The sequence below is a fragment of the Tamandua tetradactyla genome, chromosome 24 (genome assembly GCF_023851605.1).
Source record: "Tamandua tetradactyla isolate mTamTet1 chromosome 24, mTamTet1.pri, whole genome shotgun sequence".
Taxonomy (NCBI): domain Eukaryota; kingdom Metazoa; phylum Chordata; class Mammalia; order Pilosa; family Myrmecophagidae; genus Tamandua; species Tamandua tetradactyla.
In genome coordinates this window covers 20,838,147-20,861,384 of record NC_135350.1, presented here as the reverse complement: position 1 = coordinate 20,861,384, position 23,238 = coordinate 20,838,147, and the positions used below count along the sequence as shown (strand labels likewise).

The 23,238-nt window shown below is 40.2% G+C and overlaps 2 protein-coding genes and 1 pseudogene across 6 annotated transcripts in view; all 3 read right to left on the bottom strand.

The window, feature by feature from the left end:
• SLC9B2 (solute carrier family 9 member B2) overlaps positions 1 to 7,547 on the bottom strand; it is a 63,288-nt gene extending 55,741 nt beyond the window's left edge. The window contains exons 1-2 of one of the 4 annotated variants that reach the window (XM_077142663.1): positions 7,311 to 7,547; positions 5,257 to 5,470 (exon numbers count right to left, since the gene is read on the bottom strand). The gene's annotated coding sequence lies outside the window, so the exon portion shown is untranslated. Of the gene's footprint in view, positions 1 to 5,256; positions 5,471 to 6,303; positions 6,793 to 7,310 lie in introns of those variants that run through there. The other 3 variants (XM_077142662.1, XM_077142661.1, XM_077142664.1) reach the window with 3 other exon arrangements.
• A 1,559-nt stretch (positions 7,548 to 9,106) lies between these two features.
• LOC143668598 (keratin, type I cytoskeletal 18 pseudogene) lies at positions 9,107 to 10,602 on the bottom strand (annotated as a pseudogene).
• Positions 10,439 to 23,238, bottom strand: part of BDH2 (3-hydroxybutyrate dehydrogenase 2) — a 45,048-nt gene continuing 32,248 nt past the window's right edge. Inside the window, exons 8-10 of one of the 2 annotated variants that reach the window (XM_077142659.1) lie at positions 13,563 to 13,621; positions 13,176 to 13,268; positions 10,439 to 10,780 (exon numbers count right to left, since the gene is read on the bottom strand). In XM_077142659.1, the coding sequence (XP_076998774.1) occupies positions 10,727 to 10,780; positions 13,176 to 13,268; positions 13,563 to 13,621 (206 nt within the window). In that variant the 3' untranslated portion in view covers positions 10,439 to 10,726. The remainder of the gene's footprint in view (positions 10,781 to 13,175; positions 13,269 to 13,562; positions 13,622 to 23,238) is intronic. The other variant, XM_077142660.1, reaches the window with a different exon arrangement.

The following is a 23,238-nucleotide window of genomic DNA, read 5'->3' as shown; positions in this document are numbered from 1 at the left end:
AGGAGAGAAAGCTAGCAGATGATGCCATGTTCGCCACATGCCTTTCCAGATGACAGAGAAACCCTGACCCTGTTTGCCATGTGCCTTCTCACTTGAGAGAGACACCCTGAACTTCATTGGCCCTCTTGAACCAAGGTATCTTTCCCTGGATGCCTCTGATTGGACATTTCAATAGACTGGTTTTTATTGGGACATTTTCTCAGCCTTAGAACTGTAAACTAGCAACTTTCAAAATTTCCCTTTTTAAAAGCCATTCAGTTTCTGGTATATTGCATTCTGGCAGCTAGCAGACTAGAACAGAGGTATTAAGCACAAAGAAACCAGCAATTGATAACTTGGAAAATTCTGAGCCTAACCAGAGAGTGTGTTCTGAGACCAGGGCGAGAAGCCATCCTATCAAGGACCTCCCTGAACTTTCAGGAAGTGAGTCCCCAGAGGACAGAGCTCCACATGAGGGTTTAACTGAAAAAACCCTTTGCTAAAGAGGGTTTGGCTGATATGGATCCAGGCAGCCATTTTGTGAAATTCAGGATTGGAAACGCAGTTATCCAGGAAGGATCTTTGGAAGGCTCTGTGGTTTGAACCCCCTGGAACTGCACACAAACCTGACAAGGTTTTTGCAAAATGTGAGCAGAGCCTTTACCAGCCCGGACTGAACGGGACAGAGAAGGAATGAATTGAAGCAAAAATGACTTCAAGGGCAGAACCATGGAAGCAAACATTTGGACTTAAACAATTTCCTTAGGTCAAGAGGGTTGGCCCACCCGTAAGTGTGTGGAAGGAGCGGGTCCACCACCCCTGCTGTCAGTGGGTACAAGCCATCTGCTCTAGCACTTGGAGGGAGTGGGCCTTGCACCCTGTTGTTCAGAGACAGTGCTGCCACGATAATCTTGGAGATGGTGAGTCTATAGCTTGGCATTTGCAGAAAGCCCAGCTGCCATTCCAATGCTCAGAGGGTGGAGCCTGTGTCTTGGTATTTGTAGAACCTGGCTGCCATTCTGATGCTTGGAAGGGGTGTCTACTACTATGCCCCATGTTCGGGAAGAACATGGTCTCTACAAGCACTTAGAAGGGGTGGGGCTTCAGCTCTACCAGGCCTCTACCAAACATTGATCCATAAATGTTTCTTAGATTAAAATTAAATGCCCTGCTGGGTTTCTGACTTGTTTGGAATCCGCAACCCCTGCTTTTCTTCCAATTGTTCTATTCTGGAATGGAAATATTTATTTTATGCCTGTCTCATCACTATATATTGGAAGAAATTTGTTTCTTATGTTTCACAGGTCCATAGGAGTTTTGCCCCAAGATGGACCAAACCCACAAATGATTTTGATGAGTCTTTGTATGTAGCATTGCTCTAAAACAGCTTAAGTCTTTTGTGAGCTGTAATGGAATGAAGGCATGCTCCATGTAAGAACATGTCTTTCGGGGGTCCAGAGAACAAACTGTTGGGGAGTGAATCATGTCTCCCACAAAAGGCATGTTCAGGTCCCAACCCCTGGTCCTGTCAGTATGACCCCATTTGCAGGACCTCTGAAGATGTTATTAGTCAAGGTGTGCTCAAGCTGACTGAAAGGCCTTAATCTAATGTGGCTGAAGTCCTTATAAGCACAGGAAACTGGACACAGAAGAAGCCATGGAAGCAGCCAGAAGCAGGAAGTCAATTGAACTCATTAGGGAAAAGAGAAGATGCCATCATGTGAACTGCCAAGTGACAGAAAAGCCCGAAACCAAGGAATGTCAATAGGCAACGCCAGAATGCCACAGTCTATAGGGAGAATGCATCGATTTTGGATTTCTCCTGGCCTCAGAATTGTGAACCAATAATTGTTTAAGCCAACCCAAAGTATAGTATTTGTTTTATCAGCTGGGAAACAAAACCAAGCCTGATAACACTGAGATACTAAACAAACCCTGGAACCACTCACCACCAAAATCTTGGGTAGGAAAAGCAAACTTGCATTTTTGAAGGCACTTTTGGTTGAAAATCCTGTTACATGTAGCCAAATGTTATCAGTACAACAGATGTTTTTGATGCACAGCTGGGTCTGAGACGCTCTGGTGAAAAAAAGTGATGAGAAACCCTTGGCTTGCACGTGTCACTCTAGTTTCTTGATGCAGTTCAAAATCTTTGCAGAGGACTGAAGAGAAGCATACTGCCTTTTATTGATATTTTTCAAAAATTTCCAGAAAATAATATTTTAGTGCCTAAAAATCAGCACTGGTTTCTTCACCACCCTTCTTTTAAGCAACAGAGAAGATGATATAAATATATTTATATATTTCCCCTCCCCATCCAGGAAATTCTATTGTAACATTTTAATAATGCATGAAATTAAAAAGTTGGGTTTATAGACATTTGATTTCTTTGTAAATTTCTATTCACACAATAAACAAAACAACAACAACAAGAGCAAAACACTGCCACCACGTCCTAGGGTTTCGTTTATTGCTTTCACTACTTGGTAATATTCTAGTCATTCACAATCTAGCTCAAATGTCACTTTCTCAATTAGTATTCCCTATCTCCATTTAGACTACTTCCATTCATATGTTTTTTCCCTCTGAGGAATCATTCAACAAATGGTCTAATAAGCTATTTAAACAAAAATCTATTAAGCTCTTGTTATGCTATAGCCCTTATGCTGCAAATTCAGAGGTGAAAATCTGACATAGTTCCTATCCTCAGAGCTTGCAGTCTAGAAGAACAATGATAGATAATTTTCTAAGCAACCACACGAAAATAAGGTAAGTACTTTAATTTTAAGCATGTGAGATAGCGAGTCCATCCCTCCACAATCAGTGCTGTTCAACAGGCTTTTACTGGGTTTCTATGGTGTGCAAGGCACAGGATATAGAAAGATGAATAGAATGCTAACCTGGTTTTTTTAAAGGGGAAAGAGACTGCCCTGTGTTTATCAAAACCAGCTCCCTGTGCTGTCTGGGAAGCACACAGTTTACATTTCCCAACCTCCCTTGCAGGTCAGTGTTGCATGGAACTGAGTTCTGGCCAATGGAAGTAGACATACATAATGTATGCTACTTCTAGTCCTTGCCCATTAGAAACCTCCCATGCAATCCTCTACATACTTTCTTTTTTCCTAACTGCTATCTAGAAACTAAAGACCTCAAGATCTTTGGGGATGGTAAAGCCATAATATAAAAGAAGCTTGAGTTCCTGAATCACTAACTAGAAGGCCACCAGCTGAACACTTGATTGGATTTTACATAAGTGAGAAATAAACTTCTACTGTGTTAAGTTTCTAAGATTTGGGGGATTTTTTGTTATGGCAGCTAGTGTTACCTGAAGGCAGTGTAATGGTGATGTGACAGATGAAATAAAGTTATACAAGGTGGGAGGAGGTATTGCCCTGCCTGGTTGAAGTCAAGTGATGCTTGAATCAAACCTTGGGTGATTACGTAGTCTCATAAAGAAATTAGTTAAGACCATTATAGGCACAGAAACTGCATAAGCAAAGAATGATGTGTGCCAAAGAAAGTGTGCAGTTCTGTATTAATAAGATGTGAAGCAGTAGGAGGAAAATGGAGATGAAAACCCTGAGTGTAAATCTATACCCTGTTACTGCATAGTTGGGACATCTTGGGTAAGTTACCTAATCAGTCTGGGCAAGTTTCCACATGTGTAAAGTGATGAAAATGCTTACAGCACAGAATATCCTAAAACAATGCCAAATGCATCATGTGGTCCCAACATACTCCCTCCACTCCTTTAGCTTCCTTTTTATACAATATTCTTTGTGAAGGAAGTCATGCATATTTTGCCTTAAAGAGCACAGATAAGGGACACTGGGAAATTCAAACCTTTTAGTCTTCCATATAAAACACTGAAAAATAAATGAGAGAATTTTTTAAAAGAAAAACATAGCAGCTTTTATTATACTGACAACATATACTTAATAACTTTGTAAGGTTGTTAAAACCTCTCTAGAATTTATCATAATTGTGCTTTTCTTGAGCTGCTTGACATCTGTCTATAAAATACTGAAAACAACCCTTCATTATTTTATGGTCACACCCGATATATATATATACACACACACACACACACACACACACACACACACAAGAGCATATACAGGCAGCTCCATTTTCCCACATTCTATGTTCCCAGGCTTCGTGTTAAAAGGAAAATGTGAACCTTCTTTTCTCCTAGAGGAAAAATCTGTTTCAATTTTTGGGTTTGTATGCTAACCAAGAGTCAGCTGCATATAAACTAACTAATAAATAGTAGGCCATGAACCAGATATTTAACAATCTGCTTCCATAAATAATTATTTTTATTCTTTTACTGTGGTAACTTACATTTAACATAAAACTTGCCACTTTAATCATTTTTAAGTGTACAATTCAAGGACATTAATTCCATGTACAATATTATGCTACCATAATCACCATCCATTACCAAAACTTTTCATCACTCAGAACAGAAATATAACTATTTTAAATGAAGAAATATTTCACATTATACTTGGAGAGCAAGAGATGTTAGAGATAATCTGGCCTATGGATATCAAACCCAGTGGCTTCAAGGGCCAGGCAGGTAAAAGAAGTGTCGGGGGTCTGTGGAGACTGGAGAGGACATAGTCCAAGGAAAGGCATTCAAATTACTGCAGCCCCTAGACCAAATTCCTGGTTTCACTTCCCATGCCAGGAAACTAAAGTCTAAAGAGATTAAGTTTAGGTAACTCTTGCAGGTTACATAGCATTTTAATCACAGTCAGTGCAGAAAACAGAAGCCACTCCAGGAACTTTAAACAGAAAAGGATTTTATATAGGGAAGTAAGTATTCACAAGATTGCTGAAAGAGCTGTAAGTACAGCATCCTGGCTGGACCTCCAGGAATGGTTTCTAGAACAGTGGTAACTGAACCACCATGGAATATACTCTTTTTTTGCCACAATCAGGACGCATTACAGGGACTATAGAGTTCAAGAACTCCCTATAACTGTGATCCATAGGAGCTGGGATCTGGAAGTTGCTTGGAGAGGGAACACAGAATGTGTTCACCACCTCCTTTAATTATATCTTAACTACCATAGAGCTGGTGATCCCACAAGGCTGAGTCCGCTGTCACCACTCCTGTAAGTGACTCCCAATACCCTCAAATGCTGGAACTTGGACACTGGATCTCCTCTACATACCCTGCCAGCAGAAAACAGCCAAAAGTAGCAGGAAGGTGGCCTCTACCTCCCCCCCCCACCCCTAGTTTGTAATCTCAGAAAGTCATCTACTTACCAGATCCTAACTCTGCATCCAGAACTTCAGCTGGGAGTTGGGGAAATGTTTCTGTTTCCAGTTTCTGCCAGACAAGAAGGCTCACTAGAAGCAGGGGAGAATGGATGCGAATGCCAAACTTCCACATCCAGCATTAGCAACTTTGGTATGGGCCCCAGGATTTAGTCCTAAATCACTGTCTCTCTTCCACTCTTTCTATAATTCTATGAAAGTCCTAGAAAAATGGCAAAAATGTAGTCAACAGGGTCATAATTCTAAAGACCTTAATATGCTACAAAATATATTATGCAAATTAGTCACTTTGCTCGATTAATTAGTATAGCCTGAATCACACAGTACCTAATTACTTTGTAAAGTATATTTTGATCATCAGATGTAGAGCTCCTGAGTGGTGGAAACTATGTAATTCATATTTGTACCTCCTGTGCCCAGGCCTGCTTGGCACAGATAAGACACACAGCCATTTGTTGAATTAAAATGTTTCATTCTTGACTTTGAGAGAAATGGTAGACCAGAATTTCTAGAGAGCACCGGTAGCAGTATTAACTGTCAAAGTGGAGGCCCCATTACAGAAAAGGGGTTTTAGTCTTTCAGTGAGAAGAGAGGTTGACCTGGTAAAGATATTTACTCTGCTGGAAGCTGGTGGTGTCGATTTCCTGATGGAAAGCTAAAGGAAAGGGTGACTTCCTGAGATTAATTTTTTAAAGCAACGCATCACCCACGTGTCCAGGGTGCGACAAGGGTGAGATAACAAGCTGATGTCAGATAACTATAAAAGCTGTGCCTTGAAACTGGGCTTTGCGCAGGTGGTTATGTTCAAAAGGCACAGATGTTCCTGCTCCTCCGAGGTGCTAACCTAGTTCACAAAATTCACACCCCCTTGCTTATTGCTTATTTGAAAACGAAAACAAAAGCAAACTAGAAAATCCTACTCCTAATAACAGGTAACAACAAAGCAACTATACAAAAAGTCTTTGGGTATAAAACTGCACGGGGTGGGTCCTGACTCCCAGTCTCTAGCCCTGCTAGGCCGCGGGTTTTATTTACCCTTAGGATTTTCCCGGGGCCACTCACTTCACGGTCTCCGGCGCGGGCGACCTGGTTATGACCGATCGATTTGAAAATGGGCTAAAAGAGGTCTGCGGGGAAGCCGGAACCGACCTCAGCGCGCTGGTTTCCCCGGTTGGCGCAGCGCCTCAGAAGGAGCCGGAGGCTGAGATGAGAGCAGATAACAGGGAGCTGCGGACCACGCCTTCCCTGCACACCAACCGCGCAGCCTCAAGCAGAGAAGCCTGGGTTCGCGGCGCCGGAGGAGGCCGGAAAACGAGCCCTGATGGGTCGGAGTTTGGAGCGGTCCGCGGGTTTCAGGTTTCGGCGGCGCCGGCTCAGGGCCACGCGCAATTCTGGGGGCACGTTGCTTCTCCCAGGCAAGTGGTGTCTGGCCTATAACTCGTCCATCCCGCGGGACTCAGCACTGGGCCCGCTTCCCGGGATCTTGGGGCGGGCACCGCGCTTCAGTTGTTTGTGCGCGCTGGCTGCTTCTCCAGCCTCTGATGTCTGGAGGAGCACGCTCCCGCGGGACGCTCCCAGGAAAGGTTTCCCAGCGGTTGCCGACCAGGCGAGAAAGCGCAGCGCTGGCGTCTTCAGGAGTCGGAGAGTGTAGCCCGACAACCAATTTCTTGTTTATCGTTCCCCAAACCAACTTCTAAATTCTGTATTTTCATTCCACCTTTTAGCTGTATTTTTACATGTGTCTTAGGTGCGGTGGGAAAACAGGATTCTTTCTTCAGATGAGAATTCAACGGTAAGATTAAAAAAAAAAAAAGACCTTGTAAATTTCCTCCCCCCTTTAATCGCTTCTGTAACGCTTGCCCTTCTTGCTGTATTTTCTTGGATCTTAACCATAACATCAGCGTTTGATTCTTTTTCATTGAATTCTCACATTTCTGTGTCTTCCTTTCCTCTATTACCCACTCTAATTGTATGTGTGTCTCCGCGCGCGTGCGCCCCTTTAGGGTGATTTTTGTTTTCTTCAGAAATAAAATTTTTCTTACCTGTTTTTCACTTTAAGCAAGTGTCCATGATTTATATTAATCACCGATTTTCAGGCTAGCAGGACTGTCCTGAAGTAAATTTCTCCACCAGGCACAAACCACTCTTCCTCTCTCAGTTCCTTCCTCGTAGAGTGGAATGGGTGAGTCTAGGTTCCTTCCTCTAATATACCCTTCTTTACATCTAAGAAACGATTATTTTCCTAAACTGAACTGTTCGGCTACTAAAGCTTGCAAAAGTTTTACTGACATCCAGCTTCCTCCTACAACACGAATGATATATATTTTTTTCTTTATTTTTCAGTCATATGATCTTCATTGATACATCACCTGATATGATGATCCACATGACTGGAGAACACTGAATTTTTTTGGTGGGATTTTATTTTATTTTTTAATTTATAATGTTTTATAGTTTATAGTTCTGACAAAACTTTTGAGAGGGATTTGCTATATTAGAATCTATTTTTTTTTGTAGACTTCTTCTAGTGTTTTGCTTAAAATTCAGCTGTTCATAGCTATACCTCAACGTTATCTGCTCAGAGCATAAAGAACTTCATGATTTATTATAAGCTTCAATGCTCCATAAATTCACTTAATAAAATTATCTTGATTATGATGTACCAAAAGAAACCCACATTATTTAGTCTGTCTCTAATTTCATAAATCAGAAAACTAGGTTAATGTCTTGGTCACAAACCAATCCATTGTGATCCAGTAGTGAAACAGCTTGTCCCTAATCCCAAACCAAATCTTATAATCAATAAATTCTTCTGAAATGTTAGCTAAAATACCTTCACTGTGAATTTTAACTCCTTTTCATCAACTGTATAATATTCTTTCTCATACTTAAATGTTATCCTTTCCTTTTCCATTTCAAATTTTTCCTTGCTATATTAAGATTCTTGGAGAAAATGATAAGAAATATTACTTATTTATTTAGAATCTATTTTTCCACCATACCATTTAGTCTTTAGAGACAGTAAACAAAATGTAAACATAAAACCCTAAAGCTGAATTAAAAAAAAGGAAAAAAACAGTTTCTCCCTGAAAGTCTATTATAGAATTATCATCCATGACTTTAAACTTTTTCTTGAAAATCTTATTTTAATTATATAACTCCAAGAATATTATTTTTTCTACCTACCTGTTTTATGGTATACTTGTATTTATTCAGAAACTATTTACTAGTCAGTTATCCTAGGACTGATTTAATTATTTATTTTTAATCTAGAAAATATCCCTCAAACTGATAATATGGCCATTTAGCTAATCATATATTTCTTAGGCCTATGTCAAATATCTCTGCCTATTTTAATAAGGATTGTTTAGTTAGACTACAAAAATAGTGCTTAATTATAAGTGATAACATTCATTGAGTAGAAATACTTGATTTTTTAAATTATTTAACAGCTCAATGATATATTTCTGAGTTAAGAAATATAAACATTTACTCCAAGTTATTGAAGTCAAAGTCCCTACCTTTTGTGTTCATTTATAATAGTGTAAAATATTTAAAAGAGAATCCATAGGTGGACTTACCGCAAAATTGTATGAAATAGTTGAGTATTGAAAAATAGAAATAAAGTAAAAATTAATACTCTTTTTCCTTAAAAGAAAATTTTCCTTCATAGTCACATTTTTTTTTTTTTGTATGGGCCGGCACCAGGAATCGAACTGGGTCTCCGGCATGGCAGGCAAGAACTCTGCCTGCTGAACTACCGTGGTCCGCCCCATATTCACATTTTAATATCATATGCTTACAAGTTGAAATTTATTTTATTTTTGAAGATGTAGAAGTTTTTATTGGCTACCCGTTTCCCAAAGGGCGCCCTGCATCTGCTGCCTCAGCGCCTCAATGCCTCAGAACTTTGGTGTCGCTGGGCTCAGATACCACTTTGCTGACCATGATCCTGTGGGTGGTGGTCTTGCGGCTCGTTTGCATGGAGTTGCTGCTGTTCAGACCGAAATCCTCCCTGACTTCTAGCAGGTGGCGGTAGGTGGCGATCTCAGCCTCCAGCTTGACCTTGATGTTCAGCAGGGCCTCATACTCCTGGGCCTGGTGCTGCCCCTCTGTCCCAGCCTGTGTCAGCTCTGACTCCAGGTGCACCAGGACCCTGTTGAGCTGCTCCATCTGCGGGGCACAGTGGGCCTCCACCTCCGCAGGCTGCTCTCCAAGCTGGCCTTCAGATTTCTCATGGAATCCAGGTCAGTTTCTAAGGACTGGACAGTAAGTCTCAGCTCCATGAGGGTCGTCTCAGCAGCTCCTACCTCTGCAGACTGAGAGGTGACCACTGTGGTGCTCTCTTCAATCTGCTGAGACCAGTACTTGTCCAGCTCCTCTCGGTTCTTCTGAGCCAACTCATCATGCTGGGCCCGGGTGTCTGCCATAATCTTGCTGAAGTCCCGAGACTTGGGGGCATCCACCTCCAAGGTCAGCCCAGAGCTGACCCTTTACTTCCTCTTCATGGTTCTTCATGAAGAGCAGCTCTTCCTTTAGAGCCTCCATCTTCATCTCCAGCTGCAGCCAAGTAGTTAGTGTTGACAGTGACCTTGCAGAGCCCATAGATGTCATTTTCCACAGACTGTCGCATGGCCAGCTCAGTCTCATACTTGACTCTGAAGTCATCATCAGTCAAAAGGGCATTGTCATTCTGCAGAAGGATGTGGGCATTGTCCACAGAATTTTAAAAGATCTGAGCCCTTTGTTCCTCAGTGGTCTTTAGGTAGTGGCCCCAATCCCTGACCCGGGGTCCTTTCTTCAGGTGTTCCCGAATTTTGCCCTCCAGTCTTTCTGATTCTCAGTCTCCAAGCTCCTCACCCAGTTCAGGTACAAGGCTAGGCAGTCGTTCAGAACCTGCATGTTCTCCTTTTCGCCCTGGATGCCCTCCATTCCCGCCAGACCCCCAGCCACCCACAGCCAGACCCCTGCTCCCCCAGCTGCCCCGGAAGCTAGAGGACTGGGACACAGAAACCCAGGAGCCTGAGCTGCAAACACCCACATAGACACTGGCCATGCTACTGGTCGGCCAGACCCGGTGGCTGGGCAACTGGATGGAGCCCAGGGATTGGTAGTTGGTGGAGAAGGTGGTGTCGTATGGGGAGGAAGAAGAGGAGACCGGCACTCAAGATATGGCCATCTGAAGTTTATTTTTAAAACTATTCTCTTGCAGTGAATTCATTATCTTTTACTTCATTTACCTACAATGATTTTAGAAGGAGCAGGAAAAGATGAATATATTTAAAGAGTCAGACTCTTGTGAACAATGATTTCATTTAAAAAGTTTTTTTTCATGACTACTCTTAGCAGAGGGAATTAAAATGTCCTTAATAGGAAGGAGATGATCTGTGAGTTTTCTTGATATCCAGGTCCCATGTGGTTAGGAAGAGCCTGCTTTCCCTGCAGTCAGATCCTGAAATCACAAACTCCAACCTCCATCAATGATGACAGGATTACCTGTTACATAGGCAGACTGCGGTGATAAACACAAGGAGACAGAATGATTAAACAGGCTTAACAACTTGTTTCTAAAAATGTTTTTATGGCTGGGAATACTAAACAATTTACTCTCATTATTAACAGGAAACCTCACTTAGCAAATAGATTTTAGGAAAATTCTGAATTAGAGTACTAATTACTTAGAAATGCTGAGTGTTCCTATGATCTGTAGCTAAATGGCTCTGGCTATGTCTAAATGTCATATTCTAAGCAGAGTCTGTTTGGTGTTTGGTCCCAGAATCAGAAAATTAAGAAGTGGCAATGGATAGCCATTACTAAAATTAGGATGAAGGGTGGGCCAAGATATCCCATTTTCATTTTGAAGCTCGCTAGTATTCAAAACTAGATGAGTTTTCATGCCACTAATCAACTTTTTTTTAAGGTCCATCCATGTTGTTACATACTTCATAACTTTATTTTGTTTTACAGCTGCATAATATTCCATCTTATGTATATGCCACAGTTTGTTTAGCCACCTGTCTGTTAATGGACATTTGGCTGTTTCCATCTCTTGGTAATTGTAAATAATGCTGCTATAACCATTGGTGTGCAAATGTCCGTTTGTGTCCTTGCCCTCATGTCCTTTGAGTAGAGACAGCATATAGATGGGTCCTGTTTTTTAATCCATTCTGCCAGACTATGTCACTAATCAACTTTTGAACATAATTGTGTAGTTACAAAGTAGACACATCAATTACCAAACAGGTCTTTTAAAAAAAGATATTATATACTTAAATGATCAATATACACAGGGAATTTTAGGTTCTGAAATGCCCTAAATGTAATTTTTAAATTTATATGAATAATAAGTATCATTATAACTATAAGCTAGCAACAAATTCTATACTAGTTTTTTTTTTTTTTTTCTTTTTTGCATGAGTAGGCACCAGGAATTGAACCCAGGTCCCAGGTCTCCAGCATGGCAGGTGAGAACTCTGCCTGCTGAGCCACCATGGCCTGCCCTATACTAGTTTTAAACATCCAAATCTTTGCAAATTGTAAAAAGTTGCAGGATTGTAAAAAAAGAAAAATACTATTTTTTCCCCATAGAAGTTATAATTTTCCAAAGAACTAAGTTGAAATGATCCTTATGGAGAAGTTTAAAGATCTTATAACTTAAACATGGATAATTAAGACTCACAATTGTACCATTAATTTTAAATTCATCTAAAGCCAGAGACAGTGGGAGAGGCAGAAAGACATCATAATATGAGTGCAGAAACGTTAAGAAATTCATTATGTGAAAACTGAACATATAAGTAAATAAACTAGGGGATTGGTTATTGATCATTTAACCAAATAAAAAGATCCCAACCCCCATGAGTTCCTTTAAATGGCAAACTCAGTTACATATATAGACTTGTCTGGTCCCTTCTAAAAAGCCAAAAGTCCTTTTGTTGCATTTCAAGCCAAACTTTTCCAAAAATTTGGTAACCTAAGCTTTGGCTAAACAAGGTTAAATTTTGCTTCTCAGCAGCACCCCCAGCTCTTCCGAAGACAAGGAGTCAGAGAAATTTCCCACCCTTTAAAAATTGTTGTTAATAGTACTGAGAAGTGGTAACTGCTTTGTCACAGAAAGAATTTCAATCTTTGTATTTGTCACACTCATCCACTACTTGACATTGCCTAAGTCGGTGTAAAGAGGAGCTAACTGATCAATAGCCTACCTCCCCTCTCACTCATACCCTCTTTTCCTTTTCCTCATACATTACAGTTTCCTGGTCATGTAATGTTCAAGGATATGATATAAAACAGGATGTTCTGTTGTGCTGTCCCTTATAATACGGTTCCCGTTTCTTGCTGTATGACCTTTAAAAATATGCAGTAGTTATTCAGGAATAACTGACAGCAGAAAGCAGACAGAATAGGAATTTCCATATATGATGGCAAGTGAGAATTAATGGAAAAAGAGAGCCAGTGGAATTCTAAAGAATTCATCAGTGATGCTAAAAACGTGCTATTCTGTGTTCTCTGAACACAAAGCTAGTTAACTCTCTTCTCATTTCACCTCAAGCTCTCATAATTCTGGAGGTCCATTTCTTAAGTCACATTAATCAGGATTCCTCCATTTGTAACTTTTGACAGCAATTGTCTCTCAGAAAATTGAGAAATTTCATTTTTTCAGTCATCCATTTCATTCATTATAAGCTTTTGTGATATGTTAAGTTTGGATGAGGAAGTCAGTGGCTCAGATCAAAGTCACCTTTCTTCGAGTGAATTAAATAAAAGTTTATTCCTATTTTGTAAATGCAGCATCTTAGTATAAATATACCATAAATTCTCTAAATTATTTTGGCATTATTTTGATGGGCAAATGGTGGCTAAATGTGATTCAGGATAATAAATTCCCTGAGATGAAAAGTGCTTACTTCATCAGATGCCAAATAGACGCAGAGCAGGGCTACTTCTTCGGCAGTTGCAAATCTTCCCGTCTTCTGTCTTTTCAGAAAATCGGTCAACGCCTATGACCAGAGATCATACCGGACATGAGCAATGTGAGCTGAAGTGCATACTTCACTTGCAACTCCCTCAGGTGGTCAAAGGCAAAAGGAATCTACTGACTTGCTGCCTTCCTTATTCGTGTATGATACACAATAATCTCATTAATTGTGGATCAACCGTTGTTACGGTGACTCTTTCCCCCAAGCTACTCAAACTATTAGTGTTATAATAAAACCCAGATCGGAAGTTGATATTAAAGAAGAGGTATTTTTTAACCGAAAGATTTCAACACACTGAAAATAGGAGAAATATACCTCTTCAGGATTTGAATTGGCTTGTATTCGCTCTTGCAGAGACGGGGTATCAACCGTTCCTACATTAAAAGAAGACATTCAGCTTGGTTATTTCCTTAAACTGAAAAAGATATTGATAATTTCACCTCTCCCTACCCGATCCCCTATAACTTCTCTAGTAACATTTCCATGATTTTTACACAGACATTAGGCAGGAGCTCTGAGCAAATCATACAGTGCTCCCAAGGGCAAATATTTTAATCACATTATATTTATTTAATGCTTTACAGATGTTATGTACCCTTATGTGTATTATTTAATCCTCGCAACAATCCTGGTATTGTCACACAAGCTATTTGCCAGGATGAGAATCCAGATCTCAGTGATCTCATAACCATTTTTTGCTGCCAAGTCCACCATCCACCATGGTAATTCTCAGAGACCACTCCATCTGTCATAGCTCTTGGTAATTTCAGGAGATGCTGAATTTTCCTCATTATCTTGTCGATTTTCACTGGTTTCAAATTCCAGTTTTTAATAACTGACATGTTTCTCATTGAAAAATAGAATGTAAAATTATTTTGTTTTAAAAAATGAGAATGACATTAGGTTTCCTAAAGTTCCTACTTAGTCCATATTCCTCTAGAGCAAGTTCCCCAAACGTTTTTGCTACCTAAAACTTGCTGCAGAGGAAATTGGAATAAAGTACACTCTCTTGTTTTTGTAGACAAACATCTGATTGAACACAACTGGCAGGAAGACAAACTGATTTGAAGGAACCAGTTTTTATTGTTATGATAAAAAATTAAGTCATGGATTTTTAAGATGACACCAGGGACCGTTGAAGAGCCTTTGAGAAACCATGCAAGCTATCCTATAGGAAAGACAAGTCCCACCAATGGACCCGATGAAATGGCATAACCCTTTTTCAAGGCAGCTGCTCTTCATTTTACTTTGAGATGGCTGCAATATTTAGAAATGCACAAGATTTCCAAACATTCCCTGTACATAATTTTTTTTCTATTCTTCTAGCTTTTTCATACCTCCTTCCTATCTTCAGGTATCGGACAGGCATAATTTTCCTGGTTTTACATATGTAGGTATGTGCTAATTTGGAAAGGTTTATGTGCCCTAGAAAAGTCATGTTTTAATCCTAATCAACCTTGTGGGAGGAATGGTTCCTTCTAATCCCTATTCAGCACTGTAGGCTTGAAACTTTAATTAGATCATCTCCCCGGAGATATGACTCAATCAAGAGTGGCTGTTAAACTGGATTAGGTGGAGATATGTCCCCACCTATTCCAGGTGGGTCTTGATTAGTTTACTGGAATCCTATAAAAGAGGAAACATTTTGGAGAATGTGGGAGAGTCTAGGAGAGGGGAGAATGCCAGATCACCACAAAGCAGAGAGCCCATCAGCCAGTGACTTTTGGAGATGAAGAAGGAAAATGCCTCCTGGAGCTTCATGAAACAGGAAGCCAGGAGAGAAAGCTAGCAGATGACGCCATGTTCGCCACATACCTTTCCAGATGAGAGAGCAATCCTGACTGTGTTCACCATGTGCCTCCTCACTTGAGAGAGAAACCATGAACTTCATCGGCCTTCTTGAATCAAGGCATGTTTCCCTGGATACCTTAGATTGGACATTTCTATAGACTTGCTTTAATTTGAACATTTTCTTGGCCTTAGAACTGTAAACCAGCAACCTATTAAATCCCCCCTTTTAAAAGCCATTCAGTTTCTGGTATATCACATTCTAGCAGCTAGCAAACTAGAACAAGGTATATAACAAAACCTTTCAAGAGCAAAAACATTTGTAATTTTTCCTCCAAATGTTTTAGAAAAAGAGATACTCCAGGAAAATGTCTCTTGTTTTTGTGACTTTGTGAACTATGGCAGACTACTGCATATCATTCAAGATAGGAGCACCTAAATTTTAACCCAGGAAACTTAATACTTTAATTTGAAAAGAACTAAAAAAAATGTTTTAGTTTATTATACCCATGATTTTTATTTTGAATTTAGAAATTCTACACTAATACTTTAATAAGTATAAATATTTCAGGTTCCAGGATTAAAAAAACTCTGAATATTGTTTTAACATTACAATGACTATATTTCTTTCTTGATAATAAAGAGTATCAGTAATATCTGTTTAACGTGAAAATTTATAAATTATAGGAAGCACAAAAAGAAATAAAATTACTAGTAATTTCAACACTATTTAAACATGCTGGCTTTTTTTTTCTCTTTTCTCCTTACTTTCCATCTATAGCATATCATTTGAAATCAAAATTTAAAACATACCATTTATAGGTTTTGTACTGTTTTAAAATGTATGTGAAATCATTTCCCATATCATGAAATATTCTTTAAAAACTGATTTTTAATAAATGTCAAAGTTGAAAATATTCTCAATCTCAAATTTCCTAGGAGCATCCTTGTGCTGGAATCTTTTGATTAGATTATCTCTATGGAGATGTAACACACCCAACTAACTTTTTGATTAGATGGAGATGTGACTCCACACATTCCAGGTGGGTCTTTATTAGTTTACAGGAATCCTTTAAAAGAGGAAGCATTTTGGAGAGAGTCCCTTTTTAGAGCATCGACAGAGTCACGAGACCATGAAGCAGAGAGACCCACGCAGTCAGAGACCTTTGGAGGTGAAGAAGGAATATGCCCCTGGGGGAGCGTCATGAAACAAGAAGCCCAGACAGAAAGCTAGCAGACATCATCGTTATGTTCACCATGTATCTTTCCAGTTGATGAGAAACTCTGAACGTCATCAACCTTTCCTGAGTGAAGGTAACATCTTGCTGGTGCCTTAATTTGGACTTTTTTATATACTTGCTTTAATTGGGACATTTTCATGGCCTTAGAATTGTAAACTTGCAACTTATTAAATTCACCTTTTTAAAAGCCATTCCATTTCTGATATAATGCATTCTGGCAGCTAGTAAACTAGAACATTGGGGGAGCAGATCCAATGGTGCTGGAAATGTCGGTGGCAAATAGAAATGCTGTCAGGAGCTTTTGGAAGGCGCCTATAGGAGAATCACAATGTAGACCCTTAGGATTTTGGAGCAAAGCTTTGCCATCTGCTGTAGACAACTACTCTGTTTTTGAGAAACAGCTTTTGGCCTGCTACTGGGCCTTAGTAGAGACTGAACGCTTAACCATGGTCCACCAAGTTACCATGAGGCCTGAGTTGCCTATCATGAACTGGGTGTTGTCGTTGTCTGACCCACCAAGCCATAAAGTTGGGCGTGTGCAACCGCACTCTATCATAAAATGGAAATGGAGTATATGAGATAGGGCCAGAGCAGGTCCTGAAGGCACAAGTATGTTACATGAGGAAGTGGCCCAAATGCCCATGGTCTCCACTCCAGCCATGTTACCTTCTCTTTCCCAGACCAGAACAATGGCCCCTTGGGGAGTTCCTTACAGTGAATTGATGCAGGAAGAGAAAACTTGGGCCTAGTTTACAGATGGTTAAGCACGATATACAGGTACCACCCAAAAGTGGACAGCTGCAGCACTACAACCCCTTTCTGGGGTGTCCTTGAAGGACAGTGGTGAGGGGAAATCCTCCTAGTGAGCAGAACTTCAAGCAGCGCACCTGGTTGTTCATTTTGCTTGGAAGGGGAACTGGCCAGAGATGTGTTTGTATACTGACTCGTGGGTTGTTGCTAATGGTTTGGCTGGATGACCAGGGACTTGGAAAGACCATAATTGGAAAATTGGTGACAAAGACGTCTGGGGAAGATGTATGCAGATAGAACTTTGAGTGGGCAAAAAACATGAAGACATTTGTGTCCCACATGAATGTGCACCAGAGGGTGACTTCAGCAGAGGAAGGTTTTAATAATGAAGTGGATAAGATGACCTGTTCTGTGGATACCAGTCAGCCTCTTTTCCCAGTAACTCCTGCCATTGCCCAATGGGCTCATGAACAAAGTGGTCATGGTGGTAGGGAAGGAGATTATGCATGGGCTCAGCAACATGGACTTTCACTCACCAAGGCTGACCTAGCCACAGCCACTGCTGAGTGCCCGATCTGCCAGTAGCAGAGACTCACACTCAGCCCCTGATATGGCACCATTTCCCGAGGTGGTCAGTCGGCTACATGATAGCAGGTTGATTACATTGGACCACTCCCTTCATGGAAGAGGCAACAATTTGTTCTAACTGGAATAGACACATGCTCTGGATATGGGTTTGCTTTCCCTGTACACAATGCTTCTGCCAAAACTACCATCCATGGGCTTACAGATACCTTATCCATCATCATGGTATTGCACACATCATTGCTTCTGATCAAGGAACACACTTCACAGCAAATGAAGTGTGGGAATGGGCACACACTCATGGAATTCTCTGGTCTTACCATGCCCCCATCATCCAGAAGCAGTTGGATTGATAGGACGGTGGAATGACCTTTTGAAAACTCAATTATGGTGCCAACTAGGTGGCAATACCTTGAAGGGCTGGGGTAATGTTCCCCAGGAAGTGGTGTATGCTCTGTATCAGTGACTGCTGTATGGTGCTGTTTCTACCATAGCCAGGATCCATGAGTTCAGGAACCAAGGTGTGGAAATGGGAGTGGCACCACTATTACCCCTAGTGATCCACTAGGCAAATTTTTGCTTCCTCTCCCTGCAACCCTGAGCTCTGCTGGCCTACAGATTTTAGTTTGAAAAAGGGGAGTACTTCCACCAAGAGAAACAATAATGATTCCATTGAACTGGAATCTAAGACTTCCACCTGGTCACTTTAGGCTACTCATGCCCCTGGATCAACAAGCCAAGAAGGGGATTACATTATTGGCCGGGGTGATTGACCCTGACTATCAGGAGGAAACAGGACTGCAACTACACAATGGAGGTAAAGAAGTGTTTTCCTGGAATGTAGGAGATCCCCTAGGGCATCTTTTAGCACTACCATGTCCTGTTATTAAAATCAATGGAAAACTGCAATAACCCAATCCAGGTAGGACTACCAATGGCTCTGAAACTTCAGGAATGAAGGTTTGGGTCACCCCACCAGGCAAAGACACGGCCAGCTGAAGTGCTTGTTGAGGGGTAAAGGAGTATGGAATGGATAGTGGAAGATGACAGTGATAAATATGAACTATGACCACATGATAAGTTATAGAAATGAGGACTGTAATGCTGTTTTGTTCATGTTATACTATTGAAGTTGTAAGATATCAAGCTTAAGAATGAATATTACCCAAGGACTTGCACTCTATTCTGGAGAGATATAATGTGTTTCCAGTTTTATGCAGGACAGTTGAGTATTGTTAGGTGAAAGGAAAAATGTGTGTTTTATTGTTTTTTATTTAGAAATTAGGTATGGTTTAAGGTGATGTGAATAGTTGCCAAGTTGACAAGGGGTGGACTGTCATGGTCAGGTTCATGTGTCAACTTGGCCAAGTGGTGGTAAGTTGATCACCTGGTTTGTCTGGTTGGGCAAGTGCTGGCCTGTCTGTTGCTATGAGGACATTTCATAGAATTAAATCATGATCATGTCAGCTACATATACAGAGGATTCCATTTGTAATCAGCCAAGGAGAGTGTCTTCTTTAATGAGAGATGCTTAATCTAATCACTGGAAGCCTTTAAGGAGGATTAGGAAGAGACAGGCCCTCTTCCTGCTTCGGCTGGCGAGCCTCTCCTGTGGAGTTCGTCTAGATCATCCATTGGAATCACCAGCTTCACAGCCTGCCACAGATTTTGGGCTCTATGTCCCCATGGTTACAGGAAACACTTTTATAAATTTGATATTTATGAATATTTCCTGTTCATTCTGTTCCTCCAGAGAACCCTAACTAATACAGCGACTCTTGGGATTTGGGGCAGCAAATTTTTTTTTTTTTCTGTGTGGTAAGAATAGTCTCACAGACTTTGCAGGATGTTGACCATCCCTGGCCCATACCCATTAAATGCCAATAGTGTCTCCCACTTATTATGAAAATAGAGGTATTGTGACGCTTTTCCAAATGCCTCCCACAGATATAGTACAATGACTCCCGATCCAGAATCACTAGTTTAAATGCTACACTTCCTCTGTATCACCAGCTGACCAACTACTCACATTGGACTTTTGTCAGGCTTTTTGTTGGATGGATAGTGTATATGTAATCAGAGTTTGTAATGATATACATCTCGGTGCTTAACACATAAATACATGAAGTGTTTCTTTCAATCTTCAGAAGACTAAGGCAAAAAACAACACAAAGCAAATAAAGAGACATGTTAATAAAAGGCATATTATGCCTTACATTAAAATACATTGTTCTTCATTGTCTCTAAAAACAAAAGGGTGAAACAGGTTGTACAAAGGTGAAACAGTAGTAGCTTGCATATGACGATTTCTAATAAACACAGCTTTTCTCTACCTTCAATACATTGGTCTTTGCTCTTCCCTTTGAATGAGACTTATCTTTTAATGCCAGCCCTTCAGATATTTAATTATGGCCTGTATAGTATATCTTTTAATTATTTACTTCATATGAAATAACACTTCATGCTTTACACCATATGCCATATTGTCCTTGTTGTCTTCTTCTCAACAGGCTGTTGTTTGTCAATGTATTTCTTTTTTTTCTTAATATTCTTATTGAAAAATCTTCACACATATACTTTCCATACATGGTGTAAAATCCATGACTCACAATATCATCACATAGTTGTGTATTCATCACCATAATTTTTTAGGACACTTCTATCAGTTCAGAAAAGAAATAAAAAGAAAAAAGAAAAAACTCATACATACCATTCCCCTTAACTCTCCCTCTTACTGACCACTATTATTTCCATCTACCCAATTAATTTTATCCTTTGTCCCCCTATTATTTATTTATTTATTTATTTATTTATTTATTTATTTATTTTCATTGTAAAAGTTAAATCTTTATATATCATTTTCAAGAATCAAGGCTACTGGGACACAACTTAACAGTTGCAGGTACTTTCCTCCAGCCACTCCAATACACCATAAACTGAAAAGGAATATCTATATAATGCATAAAAATAACCTCCAAGATAAACTTTTGATTCTGTTTGAAGTCTCTCAGCCACTGAAACTGTATTTTGTCTCATTTTTCCTTTGCTCTTTTTGGTCAAGAAAACTTTCTCAATCATTTGATTCCAGGGCTCAGCTCATTCTGGGATTTCTTTCCCTTGTTGACAGGGAGATTTATACCTCTGGGAGTCATGTCCCATATAGTAGGGGAGGACAGTGAATTGACCTGCCTTAGAGGCCACATCTGAGCAACAAAAGAGGTTCTCTGGGGTTGACTCTTAGGCCTAATTTTAAGTATAATAAGGAATAGCCTTATTCCTTGAAGGAATTTGTTTCATAATTTTGAACCCCAAGATCGAGGGCTTGGTCTATTGAATTGATTGTCCCTACTACTTGAGAAAATATCAGAAATTCTCCAAATGGGGAAGTTGAATATTTCCTCCTTTCTCTCCAGTCCATAAACACCAGTGTGCAAATGTCCATTCCTGTCCCCATACTCAGTTCCTCCAGATACATACTGAGCAACGGGGTTTCAAGATCATATGGCAATCCCACACGTAGCCTCCTGCGGAACTACAACACTGCCCTCCAAGGGGCTACGCCTCTCAGTTTTCCTACAGACAGTGAATGGGTACATCTCTTTCTCCACGTTTTCTTTAGCATTTGTTTCTTTCTGTTCATTTTAAAACGGTTTTATTTACACATCATACAATCAAGCTTAAGGGTACAGACATACCTTCACCACCATAATCTATATCAAGACATTTCTTTTTTCCCACAAAGAATCCATACCCCTCCCCCATACTCCCACCTGTTGACATTTAGTTTTGGCATAATGCCTTTGTTATATTCAGTGGATGCATATTACAGTGATACTGTTGATTATAGACTCTAGCTTACATAGATTGTACTTTTCCCAATGTACCATCTATTATCAATACCCTGCAATGTTGACATTCATTTGTTCTCCCTTATGCAAAAACAATTTTTATTTGTACATTTAATCAGAATCATTGTCTACTCTAGGCAATCTTAAATTATACCATCTCAGTCTTCATCTGCTATCTTTCCTTTGGGTTTCCTACATGCTGCAGCTTTTCTCCCTCAATCACACATTTAGCTTCATTCAGTGTACTTATATTATAGTGATACAATCAGGTAGCATTGTGCTATCCATTTCTGAATGTTTTTGGAGGGTGTATGGTCCAGGAATTGAATCCGGGTCTCCCACGTGGAAGGCAAGCCTTATACCACTGAATCACCCGAACACCACATTTCTGAATTTTTACAATCAGTCCTATTGCACAATCTGTTTTCCTTGAGCACCAACTGCCCAATCTCTACCCTCTTTCTATCACCTGATAACCCGTGTTCTTAACATCAATTCTCAAAGTTCATTCATTAATATTAGTTCATATTAGAGAGACCATACTGTATTCGTCCTTCTGTTTCTGGCTAATTTCAATCAGCATAATGTCCTCAAGGTTCATCCACATTGTTACATGCTTCATGACTCTATTCTGTCTTACAGCTAAGTAATATTCTATCATATGTTTATACTACAGCTTGTTTAGCCACTCATCCATTAATGGACATTTGGGCTATTTCCATCTCTTGGCAATCATAAATAATGCTGCCATAAACATCGGTGTGCAAATGTCCATTTGTGTTCTTGCCCTCCGGTCCACTGAATATATACCTAGTAATGGGACTGCTGGATCATATGGCAATTCTATACTTAGCTTCCCGAGGAGCCATCAAACTGTCTTCAAGAGCAGTTGTACCATTTTACATTCCCACTAATAGTGGATAAGTGCACCCCTTTTTCCATATCTTCTCCAGCACTTGTTGTTTTCTGTTTTTCTTATAATGGCCATTCTAGTGGGTGTTCTAGTTTGCTAGCTGTCAGAATGCAACACACCAGAGAGGGACTGGCTTTTAATAAAAGGGGATTTATTTCATTAGTTCTTCAGAAGAAAGGCAGCTAACTTTCCACTGAGGTTCTTTCTTATGTGGGAAGGCACAGGATGATCTCTGCTGGCTTTCTCTCCAGGCCTCTGGGTTCCAACAACTTTCCCCAGGGTGATTTCTTTCTGCATCTCCAAAGGCCTGGGCTGAGCTGTGAGTGCTGAGATGAGGTATGCTGAGCTGCTTGGGCTGTGCTACCTTCCGCTCTCTCATTTAAGCACCAGCCAATTAAGTCAAACATCATTCATTGCAGCAGGCATGCCTCCTAGCCAACTGCAGATGTAATCAGCAACGGATGAGGTTCACGTACCATTGGCTCATATCCACACAACAGGTGCCTTCACCTGGCCAAATTGACAACTGACTCTAATTATCACAAGTGGGTGTCAGATAATATCTCATGGTGGTTTTGATTTGCATTTACCTAATAGCCAGTGAAGTTGAGCATCTTTTCATGTGCCTTTTAGCCATTTGCATTTCCTCTTCTGAGAAGTGTCTCTTCATGTCTTTTGTCCAGTTGGGTTGTTTGTTTTTTTGTTGTGGAGTTGAAGAATCTCTTTATGTATTTTGAATACTAAACCTTCATCTGATATGTGGTTTCCAAATATTGTCTCCCTTTTGTAGGCTGCCTTTTTACTTTCTTGATAAAGTTCTTTGATGCAAAAAAGTTTGTAATTTTGAGGCGTTCTCACTTATCTAT